Source organism: Leucoraja erinacea, chromosome 19 (genome assembly GCF_028641065.1).
Source record: "Leucoraja erinacea ecotype New England chromosome 19, Leri_hhj_1, whole genome shotgun sequence".
In the NCBI taxonomy this organism is placed as follows: domain Eukaryota; kingdom Metazoa; phylum Chordata; class Chondrichthyes; order Rajiformes; family Rajidae; genus Leucoraja; species Leucoraja erinaceus.
Window position 1 is genome coordinate 15,469,556 of NC_073395.1, and position 22,278 is coordinate 15,491,833.

The following is a 22,278-nucleotide window of genomic DNA, read 5'->3' on the forward strand; positions in this document are numbered from 1 at the left end:
AGAGTCACACCCCAGCCACTCCCTCTACTCCCCTCTCTCATCAGGCAAAAGGTATGAAAACGCAAACCTCCAGATTCAGGGACAGTTTCTTCCCAGCTGTTACACCACTAGTGGGCAGCACCCTCTCTCCTCCTCTTCGTCACTGAGCTTACGATAAGGGTTTATATCCTGCCAATTTATTGTTTCTGGCACCAAATTCATGAAAGTTTCTCCTTTGATTTTGGGCACCATATCTGAGGAAGGATGTGCTGGCCCTGGAGACGGTCCAGAGGAGGTTCAGATAAATGATCCCAGGAATGAGTGGGTTAACACGTGAGGAGCGTTTGATGGCACTGGGCTGGTACTCGCTGGAGTTTAGAAGATTGAGGGGGGACCCCATTGAAATGTACAGAATAGTGAAAGGCTTGGATAGAGTGGATGTGGAGAGGATGTTTCCAGTAGTGGGAGAGTCCATGACAAGAGGTCATAGCCTTGGAATTAAAGGAAGTTCAATTAGGAAGGAGATGAGGTGAGATTTCTTTAATCAGAGGGTGGTGTATCTGTTGAATTATTTGCCACAGAAGGCTATGGAGGCCAAGTCAATGGATATTTTTAGGCAGAGAGAATTAGATTCTTGATTAGTATGGGATTATGGGGAGAAGGCAGGAGAATGAGGTTAGATCAGCCATGATTGAATGGCAGAGAAGACTTGATGGGCCGAATGGTCTAATTCTGCTCCTGTCACATGACATGAGAGAGGGGGTAGGGTGTCAGTGAATGGGCAGTTCTGGCAGGCCTGGTTTGGTTCAATAACAGGGCGTGGGTGTGAGATGTGGGAATTAAATTTGTTACCATTGGTAAATGTTTAAATGTGTGACAGGGTCATTGAGTGTTAAGGAGAACTCATGACTGATGGGAGGATTGCTTTGTGGGCGAGGGATATGTGCAACAGTGCATGAGGCTGGTGGTGCAGCTGTGAAGACCCAGTGGGTGATTCATTAAAACTCAATCAGTACTCCACTGTATGCCCACCGGGCTCCTCCTCGCTGTCCCACTGCCACTGCGAGGCTTCCTTGTGCCTCGTGCAGAGACCTCTTTCCATCTCCCCACCAACACATCCAGAGGAATCGAGAAGCCAGGCCTTTTCTGTGCTCTGTCGCTGCCTCCACCAACCTTTGTAAACCAGAGCAGTGACTACCAGCAGCACAAGCAATCCTCCTGCTTTTGAGAAAGGCTCAACAAGCCCAATATTAGGGTGGGAGCAGAACTTTATACTCACTCTGCACCAGCTCATTAATGTAGATAAATCATTCCTCATGACCCTAGCCATCATTGCCCATTATTATCCATGAGCATGTGTGAAATTTGATTTGAACTGACAGTCAAGTACAACGTATCATCTTATATCAAAGTTGATGGTGAGACAGAGAGTTATGTATAGAAACTATCCATCTACCTTATTGATCTCCAAAGACGTACAGGATTGTAAGTTAATTGACTTTGGTAACATTTTAACTTGTCCCCAGTGTGTAGAATAATGCTAGTGTGCTGGTCACTGATCATTGGTTGGCATGGACTCGGTGGGCCGAAGGGCCTGTTTGTGTGCTGCATTTCTAATGTCTAAAGTCAAGTCTAAAGTAACATGTAACGTTACTGTAGTGTGCTTTCAGTGTGATCTGCAAAGAATTAAACTGTGTTGAATATTGGCCTTATCTCAAAGAACTGGACAAATCTAATTTGGTTGATCACCAGCTAATCAGTCTGCTCTCATCATCACAAAGTGATAGAAAGTGTTATCTTCAGAGTGACACCTCTATCTTTTGGGGGCACCAACCCACTTTCTTCTCCTGGAGCGGTCTGCTCCAGAGCAAATCACAGCCTTGTCCAAGCACGGACCATTGGGGTGGATTTCAGTATCCCAGAGGTGAAGTGAGAGTGACAACCCTTTGCTATCAATGCAAGCATTGACTGAGTTTGGCTTCAGGTAAAAGTCAGTGGGCACCATGGGGACAGCACACCACTGGCAAGATGTTTGAGGCTGTTGGAGGTCAATCATCCCAGCCCAAGACATCAATTGAGGAGTTCCTCAGAGCATTTTCTAGAGTCTAGACCCAAGCAAGATCATTGACGAGTGCCTCATCAATGACCTTTCTTCCGTCATGTTTGAGATGTTTGCTGGTTAATGCACAATGCTGGATTTGATTTGCAAATCCCCAGCAAATGTTTGCACGGCACCAAGACCCAGGCAGCATTGAGGTATGGGGGGATATGTGAAGAGTAACATTTGTGCCATTAACATGCCACACACTAACAATCTCCAACAAGAGAGAGGAGAACCAACCTGGGTGACACCAGTGGTTAAACGGACAGTCAACAGGAGGGTGATGAATATTCTCCAGTTGCCCATTTGAGTGCAGCTCCGAAATTACCCCAGAAGCTTGATGCTTCCACGACAATATAGTCCACTTGCCCATCACCCATACACCTCCATTAACAATACATTCCACCACCAACGGCAGTCGGTAAAACTCACAGAATGCACCGTTACTCTGACACCACCACCTGCAGGTTCCCTTCCAAATTGTACACCATTTTATAATAGAAATGTGTTGGCCAATCTTTCATTGTGGTTGGGTTTAAGTCCCAGAGCTCCCAACACAGCATCATGAGATGAACTGCAGTGAAGAGGGAACGTCACCACCACCTTCTCAGAGGCAATCAGGAATGAGCAATAAATATGGCCTTGCGATGTGGCCCTCTGCTTAAAAAATAAACGGAAACTAATGCTTCTACAAGGATGTTGCAAGGGTTAGAGGATCTGAGCTATTGGGAGAGGTTGAGTAGGCTGTGTATTCCTTGGAGTGCAGGAGAATAAGCGGTGATCTTATAGGGGTATATAACGTCATGAGAGGAATTGATCGAGTAGATGCACAGATTCTCTTGCCCAGTAGGTGAACCAAGGACCAGAGGACATAGGTTTAAGGTGAATTGGAAAAGATTTAGTAGGAATCTGAGGGGTAACTTTTTCACACAAAGGGTGGTGGGTCTATGGAACAAGCTGCCAGAGGAGGTAGTTGAAGCAGGGACTATCTAAACATTTAAGAAGCAGTTAGACGGGTACATGAATAGGACAGGTTTGGAGGGATATGGACCAAACGCAGGCAGCTGGGACATGTTGGCCAATATGGGCAAGTTGGGCTGAAGGGCCTGTTTCCACACTGTATCACTCTATGACTATAGCTTTATGACCAAATATGGACAGAGGAAAGGATGGTGCACAGATTCACCAAAGTGATGTTGGATTCAAATTAAAGGCAAGGTAGAAGAGAGGGAAGCAAGGCTAGGTCTTCTCGACACAACAGGAGGTCCCCCAGCGAACCACCGATACTCATGGGTTGGAATTTCATTCATGGTTTGATGAACCTTTTGGGGTAAGGATGTAAGGACATTTGGAACAGAGGTAGGAAAACATGGGCCAGTCTTGGCTTGACTGAATAATCAATGAATAGTGCCTGTAATTTATTAAAAAGAGATAGTTCCTTTTTAGTGGGAGCATTAGAGTCATTTAAGGCAGAGGTGAGAATAAGGACAATAAGTATGTAGTGATATATAGAACAAGTACTAGAGAATGTGGTAGATGCAGTTACCAGCTCAATTGTTGCATAATCGGAGTGGCGGCGCGGCTCCGACTGCAGCGGCTCACCGGCAGTCCCGTTTGTTTGTGTTTTTTGTGTAGTTTATTTTGTTTTGGTTAGTCTAGTTTTTGGTTTTTAGTTTGTGTTTTGGGGGGGGGTTGAAACGGGGTTTGCAGTCTCTCCCTGCGGGGGAATGCGACCTTTTTGTCGTATTCCCCTTCTCTGCCACCGTCTGCGCTGAGGCCTAATGGAGCTGACGACCTCGAGGCTCCGGAGGCAGAGCACCGTCAGGACTCGCCCTGAGCTCACTCCCGTGAGGGTGGTCCAGCTCAGGGCTGGAACAGTGCTCCCGTGAGAGGTTGTGACGCTCCCGTGAGGGCGGCCAGCCCGAGGGTGGAATGAGGCTCCCGTCAGAGCGGCCGAGCTCGGGGAGGTGCGGCGCTCGCAGCCCGAGGGAGAAGCGACGCCCAAGTCGGGGCGGCCCGGCCCGGGGGAGGTTCGGCACCCATGTCGGGGCGGCTCAGCCCGAGGCTGAAGACGGCGCAGTACTCATGTGAGGGTGGCTGGGATGGTGTTCTGGCGGCGGTGGCCTGAGTCCGGGGTTCGGTCGCAGGCCAGCGACTGCGTCTGCAGGACTGGGGGGGCGGCAGCTTCAACCACCCCGAGCCGCGGTGTTTGAGCCGCGGGACTGATTATAACATCGCCCGGGGGGGTATCGCCTCAGCGCAGAGGGAGAAGAGCAGGGAAGAGACTGCAGACCAAAGACTTTTGCCTCCATCACAGTGAGGAGATGCTGGGTGGACTCACTGTGGTGGATGTTAATATGTGTTTATTGGTGTTTTTATTGTATTATATGTATGACTGCTACAATTTCATTCAGACTTCGGTCTGAATGACAATAAAGGCTATCTAATCTAATCTAATATTAAAGAGATATTTGGATAGGAATATTGTCTAGGAATATGGGCCAAATGCAAGAAATGGGACTTGCTCAGGTAGGAAACTTGGATGGAATGAGTGACTTGGGCTTAAGAGCTATATATGTTATATACCAGGAACTCTATGACATAAGTCTTTAGAGCAAAGCCTGAGATGTGTGTTACTAATGTTGGTGATGAGGAAACCAGGCATCTGGTCAGAATATGTCCACGTTCCTAGTTGGCTTGCAATTGTGCCAACATCTCTCATTGACCAGGCAGGCAAGCACCCTCATTTTGGGTTAGGTATTTGTTTCATATTACAAAGCATCACGGTGTTACGTGAAATCAAAACGCTGGGTGGATGTTGAACCTAGAAGAAGCCTGCTCAAACATTTGGGCCTGGTGGAACGTTACGTGATCGGTGTGGACCATTTAACAAAACCGTGCGTGCACGTCCATGTACGTGATGCAATGTGATACAGAAGCCACTGGTAGCTCAATTGACTTCATTTGAACAAAACAAGGCTGACTGTGGCATTGCCTTTGGAATCCAGATCAGGTCTTAACTGAAGCTTCATTCAAAGCCAGGGCACCACTGGGTATGAGTCCAAATGCTCCCGATTTACTTTAGGTTCTTTCCATTGTGAATGATCATCTCCCACCCATTCCACCCGTGCTGGTTTCACAGCACGCACAATATCACCACCCCAGCCATGTTTCCCCAACGGGTTTGCCCCCTCCCCATTCCCCCCCACCCCCACCCCAGAGTCGGCCATGCAATTCTCTCTCAGATTTGAGGACAAAATATACAGATGCTGGAATCTGGATGAACGCAATGGACCAGGCAACATCTGTTCAGGCAAAAAGTGTCGGTCTATGTCTCGGGTCACATCTTAGCGTTCCTGATGCAGGATTGTGATGCAAAACGTTGATGTATACCACTTGCCTCCGCAATGGCAGTGGGGTTGCCCAGTCTGTCGTGTGAGATGCCGAAGGAGGACAAATTGTGCCAATCCAAGCATTGTGTAGGATGGAGCTGCAGATGCTGGTTTATATCAAAGGAAGATACAAAATGCTTAACGGGTCAGGCAGAATCTCTGGAGAAAAAAGATGGGCAACGTTTTAGGTCAGAACCTTTCTTGGAGGAAAGGAATAGGTGACATTTCAGGTCGAGACCCTTCTTGAGACAGAGAGGGAAACTAGCAGTGTGAAAAGGTCGAGAACAAATCAGAGCCAGCACCGATGACCAAGGGTGGAGCCCACAATCGTCCATTGTTGGCTGTGGAAGAGATGAAAATGAAGTGATATATGAATGCAAACAGTGGAACTAGTACACAACTAGGGTGGGGTAGGGGCAGAGAGGGAGGGAATGCAAGGGTTACTTGAATTTAGAGAAATCAATATAAATACAGGGTCTGAAGAAGGGTTTCTGCCCGAAACGTCGCCTATTTCCTTCGCTCCGTAGATGCTGCTGCACCCGTTGAGTTTCTCCAGCAATTTTGTGTACCTTCAATATAAATACTGTTGGGTTTTAAGCTGCCCAAGCGAAATATGAGGTGCTGCTCCTCCAATTTGCGAATGGCTTCACTCTGACAGTGGAGGAGACCTAGGACATAAAGGTCAGTATGGGAATGAGAAGGGGGATTAAAATGTTTGGCAACCAGGAGATCATGTATGTCAAGGTGGACAGAGGCGTAGGTGTTCAGCGAAACGATCGGCCAGTTTGCGTTTGGTCTCGCCAATATATAGGAGTCCACATCTAGAACAACAGATACAGTAGTTGAGGTTGGAAGAGGCTCCCACTAACACTGAGCGATTTATGATGACCAATTAACCTTCACAGTTCTTGGGGATGTGGGAAGAAACTGGAGCATCTGCAGGAAACCCATGAGGTCACTGAGAAGTAATCCCGATAGAGATTGCAGGATGGCAGGGAGGGATTGGTGTTTACGTACTCAGAAGGCCTCAGGCCAGACAGGTTTTCACATCTCACAATAGGTGGGAAGTTGGACTTCTACTGCAGCACCACAAAGCCCTGGTTATACCATTCAGGGGCAGTTCTGGGCACTGCATCTGAGGAAAGCTCTACTGATTTGGCAGAGTGAAAACCGGACCATGAACAAATTTATTTTAAAAGATTAATAACTACCTTGAATTTAGAACATTAAGGGACGATTTAATTGAATAGATTAAATGGAAATGATATTGCGGAAAGAGAGAATAACCTTGTTTGGGATTGAAGATGAGCACAATGCTACAGATAATGTAGCTTCTGCCTTGCTGCCTGAGAGGCCCGAGTGCAATCCTGACCTCCAGTGCTGCCGATGTGGAGTTTGCACGTTCTTCTTGCGACTAGGTGGGTTTCCACTGGGTGCTTCAGTTTCCTCCCACGACCCAGTGATGTGCAAATCGATATTCACTACTATAAAATGCCCCGAGTGTGTAGGTGAGCAGGGTCTGTGGGTTGTTGATGAGATTGCTGGGAAAATAAGATGGGATGGGAGTAGCATTAAAGTAGCATAGGTTAGTGAGGCCGAATGGCCTGTTTCCGTGCTGTACCTGTGACTGGGAAGTGCTGTTTAAAAACAGGTGTTGGAACTTTCAAAAACGGCCTTTTAGCACAGGAGTAATTTGAAACTCATCCACGAATGGCTATTCAATGCTCCGTGAATAATGAGTCCTATGCCCCTGTCCCACTTAGGAAACCTGAACGGAAACCTCCAGAGGTTTCCGTTCAGGTTTCCTAAGTGGGACAGGGGCATTAAGCCTAAGGTGATGGGTTTTTATTGACTAACAGCATTGAAGGACAACGCAGAGGTATTTCATAGTAAGCCCTGATCTCACTGAGCGGTACAACAGGGTAAATGGCCTACTCCTCCTGCTCGAACGATTCAATGACCATCCCAAAGCCATTTGATGATGGGGTGAAAATTTAATTTAAAAATAATGAAGATGATCACCACATTGTCGAGGCATAATTCAGCCCCTGTTCAAATTGACTTTCCAGTACAGTTTATTTCTGCAGGGAAGAAAGAAAATTACAATTTCACGAGTTACACTTATCATAAAATACACACACACACACACACACACACACACACACACACGCATACACCCACACATACATACATACGTATGAAAGTGATCCTGTGAAAATACATCCGACACACAAAGTTCTGGGTTTTAATGGAGGAGATTTCTGTACACTATTATCAGGTAAGTTGGGGGCATATTCACCATGATAAACTTGACTAATCAAATCTATTCATCGGCACAACCAAGATGTGGGAGTGTTGATCATCTCCGTTGAATGGAACAGTTTAGATACAGCATATACATTGTGTTCTTCTTCATTCAAAGAATTAAGACTAACATATAAGTCAAGAATTATACACTGCTCAGGGTTTGCTGTCGAATAATTTCCAGCTTGTGCCACCAAAGGTCCATCAAGCCAGGCACCAAGTGAGCAAGACCCTCAGCCTGGTTGCCCCTCTGATTTGGCCACCATCCTTTGAGCTCTAGCAGACAGTCCCGTTCTCCGGCCTGGTTTTGGGGTAGCTTGTCCTGGGGACGGTCTGGACCGAAGGCGCCAGGGTGCAGAAGAAGCCAGCAATGAGCGTCAAGCCAAGGCCGCCCCAGGCACAGAACATGGACCAGCCGTACCCGTGGCTAATGTCGTCGGGCAGCCCGTACAGGTATCTGGGGTAGCGCGATAGTTCAAAGTTAATTCCAGCGACGCAGGTGCACAGTGAAATGATGCAAAACGTGCCTGTGAAAAGAGATAAGAACATTCAGTTAATTCCACATGGCAACAACAGAGATTACAAAAAGGCTAATGCAAAGTCCAGGCAAATATAGAATGTTCTTCTAGCAGTGACGAGGACAGTAGCCTTTCATTCAACGATTGCCAGCAATGGTTCTCCTTCCTTTTCAACTTTACAGTCCTGGTTTCATCCTAACTCCCTCCTCCATGGACTGCTGTTGCCCCAGTAGGGCAAGACCGGACCTGGTGTATCCCACCTTGGAGTGGTTGGTTGCAGGGACATACTCCGCTTGAACAGGTCATTCGGCTCACTAGATCAATGCCAACCAGTGGGAACTCATCCATATTACTCCCACTCCCAGCACTTCCCCATGAAGTTCTGTGCCTAAGCTAAGTGAATTAAATGCTGAAATTCACTGGCATTTAAAAGGATGAGAGGGTATCTTAAAGAAACATAGAACATTCTTAAGGGATTGGACAGGCTACATGCAGGAAAAATGTTCCCCATGTTGGGGGAGTCCAAAACAAGGGGTCACAGTTTAAGAATAAGGGGTAGGGGCCATTTAGGATTGAGATGTGGAAAAACTTTTTCAGCCAGAGAGTTGTGAATCTGTGGAATTCTCTGCCACAGAAGGCAATGGAGGCCAATTCACTGGATGTGTTCAAGAGAGTTACCTGTAGATATAGCTCTTAGGGCTAACGGAATCAAGGGATATGGGGAGAGTGCAAGAACAAGGTACTGATTCTGGATGATCAGCCTTGATCATATTGAATGGTGGTGCTGGCTCGAAGGGCCAAATGTTCTACTCTTGCACCTATTTTCTATGTTTCTATGTTTCTAAATGCTGCCCAGTGATCCCACTTCAATTACACTCTCTGGCAATGCATTCCAGGTACTCATCAGTCTACGGGTGAAGAAGATTCCCCTCATATCCGCTCTAAATCTCTTATCCCTTACCCTAAATCAATGTCCTCTTGTTTTGTCTATCTCTGAAATGGGGAAATGTTTCCTGCAGTCTACCCTGTTCCCATAATTCTCTCCCACTTACACTTCCTCCATTTGACCTGCCTCATTCCTCGAGATGTTGGGCCGTTCACCTCCCCTTGTTGTTTTATCTACATCGCTTTCATTGTTGCCCCGGTGATATTCTCTTAAAACACATCTCAAAGATTCTGTCCCCTCTGGGCATTTTGTTCATGAATTTTGTCCAGTAATTTTGGGGAAATTAAAATCCTTTGATATTATAACCCGTATTTGAATTGCCTCTCTCTGATATCATCTTGCAGATCAGTTACACCACCCCTTGTTCACTGTGGGGAAATGAATTACACTACAAACAAAATGGCAACATCCCGTTTCTTCCTCATCTCTACTCATTTGGCCTTGCTTAAGGAGTTTTCTAGCGATTTTCCAGGGATTTTCTAGGGATTCCCCTCTCTCCAGGCCGACCAATGCAATGTCTCCTCTTGCTTTACACCCCTCCTATCCTGCATGAATATTTTATACCCCAGGTTATTGAGTTGCCAGTCCTGCCCCACCTTCAACCAACTCAGTGGGGAGAACAATATACTTCCTCACGGAGATTACAGCTTTGAGTTCACCCACCTCATTAGTTGAATCTTTGCATTGGATGAGGCAACTAAGCTTTTAATTCCCCTGCTGTGCACTTGTTCTGCCTACTGGGCACTAACTATTTCTCCTTGTGCCTCTCCATCTGAAAATATATTCTGAGCCCCATTCCCTTGCCAACAAAGTTTCAGGCTACCGCATAAGATGACAGCTCAATGTATAATGAGAAAATATCACCGGGGCAACAATTAAAGCAATGTAAAGATGGTAGGGTAAATATTCCCCTTGCGCTGTTTATTGGCAGGCAAACTGAAGTGAGCTTCTTTCAGGTAAATGCATGCACTCACTGCCGATAGTGCCAACAAGATTCGATCTCCCTACATGTATTCCCCTCCCCTTTCCGTTAAACATTCTCAAGGGATCACTCCCTTCGCATCTCCCTGTTCCACTCTTCCATTCCATCCAACCATTCCGCATCTTTCGGTGCTCGCCCCCAATGGCCTGTTTTCCACGCTGTATTTCTAAAACTAAAACTAAAACCTGCTGTACCACAGTGTTAAATCCTCACCAGTACTGAACCCCAGTGTTTGCAGTGGCAGAACTGACCTTACCAGTACTGTCCCCAGTGATATATAGGCGCACACTCACTTGACCAGTGCTGTCTCCAGTGATATACAGGAGCACACTACTCCACCAGTAGTGAGTGTACCTTAGTGTTATACAGGGGCAGATTCTCCTAGTATTATACAGGACAGACCTGTCTCCACAATACTGTGTGCCCCATTGTACAGTTATAGACAGTGTCATACATTGCCCAGCCCCCATCCTCAGCAATGCCCCCCCCCCCCCCCCCCCCCCCCCCCCCCCCACCAGCGCTGTACAATTGTATTATAGAGCACAGGCCTTTACACAGCCCCATGTATGTTGTGTTTTATGGATCAAAGTGCCCTTTGAAGCCTTACCCTGACAGCGAAAAGATTGACGATTGTACTTCTGTGTATTTTTCTTAATTGAAGTGAGCGCAGAATATAAATGTCATGAGTCCAATACTGCAGGTGATGGGTTTCAGAGCATCAGTGGTTTCTACGTGATTATATTCCTCACTCGTGCGTGGAAAGCAGAAAATGGCCTTGATGCCCCTGATAAAGGGGGAGGCGAGTCAACACTCACATTGAGAGGGCTTGAAAAGAGTAGATAAGGGAATAAGTGATGCCCCTATGAACTCATGTGTGGTTGCAATATTGACAGAGCGAGTGTTTAAGGTGGTTTGAAGTGGGTTGCTTCGGGGAGGCTGTTTACACAGGTTACCCTCTGATATGAACGTACATGCACAGGGGAGGAAAGGTTTGTTCAATCACACACTTAAAAATAAATTTCCATCATTATGCACTTGACAGAACAGGTTGCTAAATGGATGGCATTTGAATGCAGTAAAATGTTTGATGGGTACCTATTAAAATAGTTTTTGTTTCAATCTGCCACCAAAGACTTCAAAAATCACATATACATTAGCCCAGAGTAGCTGGACTATTATTAAGCAGTATCTTTTTTCAAAACATGAATGATTCAGGAAGAGGGTTGATCAGCTGATAATTGTACACATCTCCAGCCTTCCGCCTGGGTTGCCCTCTGCATAATTGTTGAGATGGAGGGACTTGGCCTCTGGCATTAATAGATCTGATTCATTGCTGTTATGAATACCGAGGATAGTGCTGACTCCTTTGCTTTCTCTGTGCTGCAACAATTTGCTGATCACGCATCAGATTGGCTTGAGGCAAGAGAAAACATAATTGGTACAGGGGTTGGAAAATAAGAGAGGGAAAGGATACACTAATGAAGCAAGGACCTTTCCCTGTCCTTCACAACAGTGGCGCAGGGGCAAAAACTGTAAATTGTCTCTAGTGCGTAGGATCGTACTAGTGTGCGGGGTGAACGGCCCTCTGTAAATTGCCCCAAGTGTGTAGGGAATGGACGAGGAAGTGGAACTAGGTAGAACTAGTGTGAAGGAGTGGTCGGTGTTGACACGTTGGGCCAAAGGGCTTGTTTCCGCGCTGTATCTCCAAAAATCTAAAAAAAGTCTAAAGTAGTTGCACTCTCACCTTTGATGCAGAGTTGAGTTCAAAGCTGAGTGGGTTACCTGGGCTAACAGTCCCTGTGGTGTATTGAAGGAGTCCTTTGGATGCTGTGTTAGCCTGGTGGCTCGCGTAGATGGGTGGGAAATGTCCCAATGCGCTACTCACATATATGGCAATGCACCATTCACAGAAGAGCAGAAGAATTCTAACTCCTTTCCTAGTTCATACTTATATATAGACACTAAATAGATTACAGGCACACCACTGATGTTCCGGCAAATGATGGCCCGGCACCTCCAATAAACGAGAGAATTGCGTGTGATGCACGCTCTTTCAGGACATGCCTCCATGCTGAAAGAGTTCATTGTTTTGTTGTGTTAATTGTTAATTCTGTATTTAAGTTTCTAGCAGTCCATGGTGCTTCAGAGACTCAGGAGGGGTATAATTAGTGGGTCAGTGGTGTATTGTTCAATTATTATTACGTGACCTCTTTGGCAGCGGCAAAATTGGATAATCCGGCAAGACTCTGGAACCAAGGGTGCCGGACGATGATGTACCTGTACATACTTAATGTTACATTATTTGTTGCATGGTCTTGTTACGTTTGTCCATAATCAGCAGTGGATTTGAAAGGTTATAGAAATCGCATGCTTTCTTTGTTGAACAGCAGCTGCATGAGGTACCTCCAGCTTTCACCCATAGACCTCACATCTGGAATTAGTCCATAACTCCTAAAATATAGACTTGGTGAAGACTGGGCGATAGAAATACCATTGCCCTGACAAGCAGGAAGCTCTCACTGAGTGATTTTATTTTATTTTGCTTCTTTTTATTCAATGACGGAGTGAACATTTTCAATCCACTAGCTTTGCTCCAGAACGTCCCACCATAAGAGCACAAGGGGGAACACCTTCATCGAGGTGGTTCAAGATGGCGGCTCACCACCAGCCTCTCACAGGGTGTTAGGGAGGGTCCCAGAGTCACTTGCTTCCTAAAAAAACCAATAGTTCAAACAAAAAAAAGTTCAAAACTTGTGAGAGCCAGCGCTTAGCCGCTTGCTCAGAACATCAGACCAGAACACAAATCAAATTTCTTCCCAACCTCATTCACTTTGGTAAAAAAAACTAGGTACATGGATTAGCTTTTTAAACAGTGAGATTGAGTGGTGTTACTGTTCAAAGGGGCCTGGGTGTCCTTGTACTCAATATCAGTTAACATGCAGGTACAGCAATCGACTAGGAAAGGAAACGGTATTGTGCATCTTCACTGCAATAGTGGAGACTTTATGCGCCAGTTATAAAGGGACCATATCTCCAGAACATATACAGTATGGACTCTTTCCCTAAGATATACATGCAATAGAGAGAGCGCAGCAAAGGTTGGCCAGTTTGATTCTTGGTGTGGTGTGTAAGGAGAGGTTATGCAAAACTGGGTTCATACCGTTGGGGTTGCTCCTCCAATTTTCAGTGGACCTCCAACCTCATCTATTGCATCCGCTGCTCTAGGTGTCAGTTGCTCTACATCGGTCCGTGAGACCAAGCATAGGCTTGCCGATCGCTTCGCCCAACACCTCCGCTCGGTTCGCAATAACCAACCCGATCTCCCGGTTGCTCAGCACATCAACTCCCCCTCCCATTCTAAATCTGACCTTTCTGTCCTGGGCCTCCTCCATGGCCAGAGTGAGGCCCACCATAAATTGGATGAGCAGCATCTCATATTTCGCTTGGGCAGTTTACACCCCAGCGGTATGAACATTGACATCTCCAATTTTAGGTAGTCCCTGCTTTCTCCTTCTTTCCCCTTCCCAGCTCTCCCACAGCCCACTTTCTCTGCCTCTTCCTTTCTTCTTCCCGCCCCTCCCCCCCACATCAGTCTGAAGAAGGGTCTCGACTCGAAACGTCGCTTATTTCCTTCGCTCCATAGATGGTGCCTCACCCGCTGGGTTTCTCCAGTATTTTTGATTTTCCAGCATCTGCAGTTCCTTTGTTAAACGAGTACATTCAAAAGGTTTTTTTGTACATTTATAAATAATGAGGTACGAAAGGACATGGAGTTTGTGCAGCAAAATGACAGTGAGGTGAAAGATCTCATTAAACGACGGAGCAAGCATGAATGGCACACTCCCACTTCTATTTCTTATGTACTTGCGTCTTTTATGTGAAAACATTTTTCCTCATTCACTTCTGGTAAAGCTGCTCAGATGTGCATCTTGTCCTCATTTGCTCCCTCAAACTCTCATGGATGAGCTTTTGTAACTTGAACTTCCCGTTCTGAAACAGTGCTGTCTGACATTCATGGAGTCAGAATAATTGACTGCTCATAAAATATCCTACTTAACCCATGCCCTTGGCAAATTCACCACTGTCTTGCTTTTATTTACCGTGCATGTATAAGAATTGGAAGATCATTCTCAACATCTCAGCAAGATGTGCTACCCTAGGTCCCTGCGTAGGACATACTGGGGCACTAACATAACCTGATGCCATCAGGAATTCCTTTAGTCTGATTCACTCACTTTCATCAATCACCCCAGATCATGCTTCAATGCCCAATGTCCTACCCTTACAAAATCCAGCAGGAGGCAACATATACATCCTGATTATCAAAAACATATTGCAATCCCGATCTATTACTTACCAATTGGAACACTGAAAGTTAATAGTACATGTGCACATACTGAATATTTAAATCACAAACCCACAAGAGTGTTGATCATTATTACCTACTGATCATTGTCATTAAACTAATCTGAACTTTCAGTGAATCAGAAGCTAGTCTCATGGACTCAGAGCATGGGAGGAGTAACCCCCATGTTCGCCTCTGTACTGACCTCTTCGGCTTCTATCTGGAATTACACACGGTATTCCCAGTAACTCTCCTATCAGTTGTTAATGTTTTGCTGATTAGCCCAGTGGGAGGTAACCAACACACAGGCTTTCTGTTACTTGGACTTACCATTCCCTCCACCTCCACAAACGCTCACCTCCAGCCGCTCCATTGCCCTTGACAAGATCCATATCACTCACTTCTATTAAAGATGTGTGCATTTATAACCATATAACCATATAACAATTACAGCACGGAAACAGGCCATCTCGGCCCTTCTAGTCCGTGCCGAACACGTATTCTCCCCGAGTCCCATCTACCTGCACTCAAACCATAACCCTCCATTCCTTTCCCGTCCATATAACTAATCAATTTATTTTTAAATGATAAAATCGAACCTGCCTCCACCACCTTCACTGGAAGCTCATTCCACACAGCCACCACTCTCTTATGAATGATAATCCGAACTAATCAGCAGAAATGGAGCAAGTTTGGGATGGATACCTGATTTTATTCTCAAAGGATTATAATATTATACATGCCCATAATATTGGTTGGGTGCATTGAACACACTCAGTACCAATGTAGCACAGAGTTAGACCTTCTACATATAGATCAATGCTCTTTCCATCTAATCCCATCAATCACACCCAGGTCAGGTACTCCACAAGTAAATTCACAGTAAATTAAAGCTCCCTCTACATTGTCCCCAGGCTGGGACAGCACAAGATTAGATACAGAGCTCAACTGCATCCATCGTGTTGGATTTTTTCTGCACATTGAAAGATACAAAATGAACACAGGCATCCTATGATTCAACGAGAAGGTTTGATGAAGCTAAGGATTAGGATCAAAAGAAGACAAATCCTCAAACATCCATCAAGTGCTCCCCGTATAGCATTTGGGCAGCTAGCTGGAAAATTGGAAATCAATGCCAATAATTCACCTGTTATCTATGCAGGCTTTGGAATTACAATGCATAATCTACTCAATATTATTAATCATGAAAGTGATGTCTGATCAATTAGCTGAATCTCACCAGTGGATTTTATAATGTTGTTAAATATTACACCGCGTAGCTTCCAGCTGTGTGATAAATCCCCCCAAATATTCATGGTGCATCAATGGTCCCACACTTCCTGCTGAGCAGCTGATATCAACTGGGAATAACGCTGTTTAGATAAAAAGAGGACATGCTCTGAAGACCCAGTGGTCAGACAGCACCTGTGGAGGGGGGAAAGGAGTTAACATTTCAGTACCATGACAGAAGCTGCCTGTCCTGCTGGGGTCTTGTGGCTTCAAGCTGCATTTTGTATAGGCCTCAAAAATGCCATCCAGGGTGTATGGACATTTGTGGAGCAAAGCATGTCGGATGCTATACTGATGAGGGCATCTGCAATGTGCACATGGAGTGGGCTGATTATCAATGTATAATGTTGGTATGAAGGCAGAGACCCCAACGTGGAACTCGACAACAGAGCCTCCCTTCACCTCACGTGCCCAACGGTGTGTTTTGCAGCAGGAAAAATACACCCAGCCATCTCACCCAAAGGGATCAACAACTTCCTTCAGGCCAGCGCTGAGGTGGCTCCCAATTGCATAAACTCGGGAGAATTTTTTGTCTTTGCACTATTATTTTTTTATATATATATCTTATATAATGAACTTTTCTTGTTGTTCATTATGATGTTTACAGAATACTATGTTTACATATCTGTTGTGCTGCTGCAAGTAAGAATTTCATTGTTGCGTTTCGGGACATATGACAATATAACACTCTTCACTCTTGACTCAACATCTCTTAGGTATTAACATATTCCGAGAGGTCTCACCATCCCAGTCACCAGCCTAACTGATCAACTGAAAATGGTGTTTCTCCAACTGCGGTGGGTGGAATTCAGGTGTACTCCAAATTGGGCTCCGGAGTTACGGGTTTTCCCAAACTGAAGATTTCAATCTCTCACCTTGTTGCTCTCTGAGCCCTTCATACAAGGAAAAACAGGAGGAGGAGGAATGCCAAACTACCGGGCCTCGTGTTGAAAGGCGAAACTATGCATTTAATAGAGGCCTTTCAGCACTGCTGTGTGTACTGGGTAGACCCAGCTCCATAGACGCACATGGAAACGTTTGCAAAGCCTGCAGCTGAATGTATTCTAAATGAGAGGGGGGAAAGGCAAGATTGTCAAACAGAAGCAGCTTTCCATTTTCACCTCTGATGATGCTTTCAGACTCCAGACCAAAACACACTCCTGGGACTTGTTTGATGTTTCACACGTTAACTTCAATCACGTCAAGTACTTTATGTTACACACAAGATAGAGGGACCACAGAGGAAATCAGACACAGTTCAACAACCTCTACCCACTGCTGAAATGTTTGTTTTGAATCATGAATGGTCTAGATTTGTATTTGCACTGCAAGCCAGTCTCAATCTCATTTTAATCAGCTTGATAGCTGATCAGTGAGCTGTTTTGGTCAGCTAACAGCTGACATTGGAAGTATAACTTACACTTTTATCCCCTCTCTCCCTCTTCCAGTTCATTGTCACTCCCTTCTTCGCTCCCCATTCTCTTTCACTACCTGTACCTGACCCCTTTTCACCTCACTATAACCCTCACCCCCCCCCCCACCTTTCCTTCTATTCTTCCTACCACATCCTCATACTCACTCATCTCCTCCTCATATCCTTTTCCCTGTCTTGAAATTTCTCCCTGCTCCTCTCCTCTATCCCCCTATTCCTGTCCCCTTTATTATCCTTCTGCTTATTATTCCTCTCCTCCTCTCTTTCTCCCACTTTCTCTTCTTCCCTTTATCCTTTTCTGTTCTTTCTTTCTCCTCTCCCTTCACCTGCTCTCCTCATCTCCGCTCCCTTTCTATTTCCTCCTTCCCCGCTCTCCCACTCTCTAAAGAAAGATGAGCATCGTTATGCCATATAGCCTTCCCCTCCATGTCTGTTCTGCCAAGATAGAAGATAGCATTGATCCTCCACCAGCGTCCACTCTTCTTCTCCATCACATAGCCTTGGTTTCCAAATTTCCAAAAGGTTATTCCTCCTGGCCTTGAGAATTTCCACTAAGCCTCCTAACGGGCAGAATTCCAAAGATTCACAGTCTGCTGAGTAAACAAAGCTCTCAGCCCATTTTAACCGCACTGAGACCTCGGCCTCTGGTTTTAGACTCTCTAAACCCATTCTGCCAAACCCTCTCAGTAGGATCAATAAGATCTACCTTTATTCTGATGATACGTTAGGCTCAGCTACTCAGAAATCTCCTCATCCCAAGAAATGATTCAATACATTTATGCACAACCATCAATCTTTCATCGATATGGAGGTCAGAATTGAAAGCTGTACTCCAGGAGTACCCAGTTGTCCTCTCCGCTTATGCCTCCCTTTTCTCTTCTTTTCTCTACACTACTTTTTTCCTCGTTCTTTGATTCTCATTTCTCTCCTCCTCCTTACCCTCGTTTTCCCCTTTCCCGTTCTTCTCTCCTTCTCGCTATTTGAAATCTTACCCCCCATCCCCCCCCTCCCCCCCCCCCCCCCCCCCCGCAATGTGGGAGCAACAGATTGGGGATGACAGGGGTCTCTGGGTAACAATACAAACGCTGCTACGATTACACAAAGCACTGGATGAATTTTTCTTTGAAAACGCACCATGCCTCACTAATTCATCCAGTTGCTTTATCATTGCTGGAATTGATTGGACATTGACCACAGGAGACACTGGAATGAATGTGTGCTGTATGGGATAAAGTCACAAATGAAGAAGCATTTCTAATGATTTTTTTTGTTGCCTTCAAAATCAATCGGCTCGGAATTACATTTCTTTAGATGAGCGCAGCATGGATTGTTCTGAGAGGGAAAGATAAATTCTATATCTTTATGAAATACAATTAAATAGATTTTTATTCCAATTTATTTGAAAGGAATAAAAAATGGGAAGAGAAATTGAACTTTCAGCACCAGGGACACGGCTTCTCTGAGCAGAGATTTAGCACAATTAGTACCAATAGCTATGGACCTTCTTCCTCAGACACCCATAGAGGTGGCACCCGCACCTTATAGCCTTGGAATGGGGATAGGACAGGAAAATGGTGTGTTTAGTTTAGTTTAAGTTTAGTTTAGAGATACAGAATGGAAACAGACCCTTTGGCCCACCGAGTCCAGCCAGACCATCGATCGCCCCTATCGATCACACTGCTCGTATATTATCCCACTTTCGCATCCACTCCCTGCAAATCTGGGGCAATTTACAGAGGCCACTAACTGTACAAACCCGCACGTCTTTAGGACGTAGGAGGATACTGGAGCACGTGAAAGAAACCCATGTGGTTACTGGGAGACTGTGCAAACTATGCACAGACAGCACCCGAGGTCAGGACCGAAACTGGGTCTCCGGCGCTGTGAGGCAGTCGTTCCACCAACTCACCCAGTTCTACCAAACACTTAAATTTGATTCCCTCTGTTACCATGTTAGCATTTAAAGGTATCTCTAAATGAATATGTCCAGAACGCTGGCTCCTAGTCCTAAAATTTAAGCACTACACTACTGGATCCTCTGTTATTACCTGGGCCACGCATTCGAAGCGTGTTCGAGTCGTAGACTCATCCAATGGGGAAACAGAGCTGCGGCACACTGTGCCTATGCCGACCAGCGACACAACTCCCATTCACCATCACTTAGTATGTAGTCTATTATGACTTGGATAGGCAAGTGCACATCTAGATGCTTCTTCAATATTGGGAGAGTATGGTTTCTAGCCATCATTTAAGTGAAGGAGTTCTTCCACAGATGACAGTATGCAGCCATTGTAAGGTGGTTATTAACTATGTTTGCCTCTAACATGTATATTTACCTGCAGGTTAAACCACTCCTATCATACAGCTTACTGGTACAACAGAATCTAGAATACAGCTTGGATGTGACATTCAAAGAGGCACTGTTGCTGTACAGATGCCTTGGGATGGATGGAAAGGATCCACACGAGACTTCCAGAGCCAAGTGAGTTACCAGCACTGAAAGGGAAATCATTGAGGGGACATGAACCTGCTTCTGGGTCATAGAGTCATACAACACGGAAACAGGCCCTTCCACCTATCTGGTCATGTGGAAGAAGATGTCTTGTCTGTCTGAGTGTGGCCTGTATCCCTCTAAACCCTTCAAATCCATGTACTTGCCCGAATGTCTTTTATCTTGCAGCTCATTTCATATACCCACCAGCCTCTGTGTGAAGATGTTGCTCCTCAGGATTCCTATTAAATCTTTTCCCTCTCATCTTTAACCTATGCCCTCTAGTACTCGATTCCCCTCTCCTGAGAAAGATACTCTGTGCATTCACCCTTTCTATTCCTTTTACGATTTGATTATATTGCGTATAGAAGTTTGGTCGCTAACTTACAGTTGCACAAGACATTTGTGAGGCTGCATTTTGAGCATCATGTTGAGATTTGATCACTCGAGATGGATGTCATTAAGCTGGAATGGGTGCAGCATAGATTGAAGAGGATATTGACAGGACTCAAGGGCCTGAGCTATAAGGAGAGGTTGGGCTGGCTCTTATAGAGATGGATAAAATCATGAGGGGAATTAGAGTGATACAGTGTGGAAACAGGCCCTTCGTTCCAACCTGCCCACACCGACCAACATGTCCCAGCTACACTAGTCCCACCTGCCTGCATTTGGTCCACATCCTTCCAAACCTGTCCTATCCATGTACATGTCTAACTGTTTTTTAAATGTTGAGATACTCCCAGCTTCAACTACCTCCTCTGGCAGCTTGTTCCATACACCAACCACCCTTTGTGTAAAAAGGTTGCCCCTCATATTCCGATTCAAACTTCCCCTTCACCTTAAGCCTATGTCCTCTGGTCCTCGATTTACCCATGGGCAAAAGACTCTGTGCATATTCCTCTCATGATTTTATATATCTCTATGAGATCACCCATCCTCCTGCACTCCAAGGAATAGAGTCCCAGCCGACTCAACCTCTCCCTATAGCTCAGGCCCTCTAATCCTGGTAACATCCCCGTAAATCCCCTTTCCAGCTTGACCACATCTTCTAGTGCCCAGAACTGAACACAATACTCTAAACACACTTGCAAAAGTCTTACATAACTGCAACATGACCTCCCAACCTCTATACTGAATACTCTGACTGATGAAGGCCAATAGCGCTAAACGCCATTTGACCACCTTATCTACCTGTGACACAGGCTTCAAGGAACCATGCAACTGCACTCCTAGATCCCTCTGCTCTACACCACTCTCCAAGGCCCTACCATTCACTGCGTTAGGGTAAATGAACAATAATCAGAGGATGTACGTTTAAAGTGAAGGGGAAAGATTTAATAGGAACCTGAAGGGCAACTTTTTCACTCAGAGGGTGGTGGGTATATCAAACGAGCTGCCAGAGGATGTAGTTGAGGCAGGTACTATAACAGGATTAAAAAACACGGACTGGTGCATGGATAGGAAAGGTTTTGAGGGATATGTGCCAAATGTAGCAAATGAGATTAACTTAGATGGGGCATCTTCACCTCTGCCATCTGCCCCCCCCCCCCATATCTCACTGACCTCCTCTCCCCCTATCAACCCTCACGGTCCCTCAGATCCACATCAGCCGGCCTCCTCTCCATCCACAAGTCCAACCTCCGCAGTTTTGGGGACAGAGCCTTCTCCAGGGCAGCTCCCAGGCTCTGGAACTCCCTCCCCCAACTGATCCGCAATTCCGTGTCCCTCACCATCTTCCAGTCCCGCCTGGCTTGGTGTAATTGTAAATATAATTGTCCCTAGTATGTGTAGGGTAGTGTTAATGTGTGTGGATCGCTGGTCGGTACAGGCTCGGTGAGCCGAGGGGCCTGTTTCCGCGCTGTATCTCAAAATTAGAACTAAACTAAACTTAAAACACACTAGTTTTGTTGCCTTTTCCGATTCTGATTAAAAAAAAGTTGCCTACTCCGCAGATGCTGCCCGACCTGTTGGGTATTTCAGCACCCTCCCTCGTTATTTTTGGTTCCTCAGTGAGATAAAGGACAGTACATGGGCCATGACAAGAGTCAGCAGAAAGTGAGACCAGGTCCCGGTTGTAATTTTGTCATTTAACCTTTTGCAGAAGCTGCAAAACTGCAGAGGTTAAATGAGGCGCACAATTGCAATTGGATGCTGTCTGAGTGGACTGGGTAACCCATTCTGTTTGCAGCAGAACACTCCATCAACCCTTCAACCTGACCAGATGAATTTAAAATAAAGCAGTGAACAATGTAATGAAGGATTGATGGCTGGAATTATGCAAACATTTACAGTCAGTCATTGCCACTCCACCTTCAAGGTCTTTTGGTGATGTTTCACAACCCATGTATGTTAACAATTATTTTCAGAGCTTTCTGACATATCCAATCAATCAACTTAATTAAACGGGAATAATCTATTTGGGAAGGAAAAATAAGGGATGAGTTTAGTTAGGATTCAAGTGTGTTGATGAGATAAGGGGATTATTCCAAAATGGACAG

At 45.5% G+C, this 22,278-nt stretch overlaps 1 protein-coding gene across 1 annotated transcript in view; it reads right to left on the minus strand.

Annotated features, from left to right (window-relative positions):
• Positions 1 to 7,432: 7,432 nt before the first annotated feature.
• Positions 7,433 to 22,278, minus strand: part of tmem178bb (transmembrane protein 178Bb) — a 241,499-nt gene continuing 226,653 nt past the window's right edge. Inside the window, exon 4 of the mRNA XM_055650372.1 lies at positions 7,433 to 8,303. Within this exon, the coding sequence (XP_055506347.1) occupies positions 8,053 to 8,303 (251 nt within the window). The 3' untranslated portion in view covers positions 7,433 to 8,052. The remainder of the gene's footprint in view (positions 8,304 to 22,278) is intronic.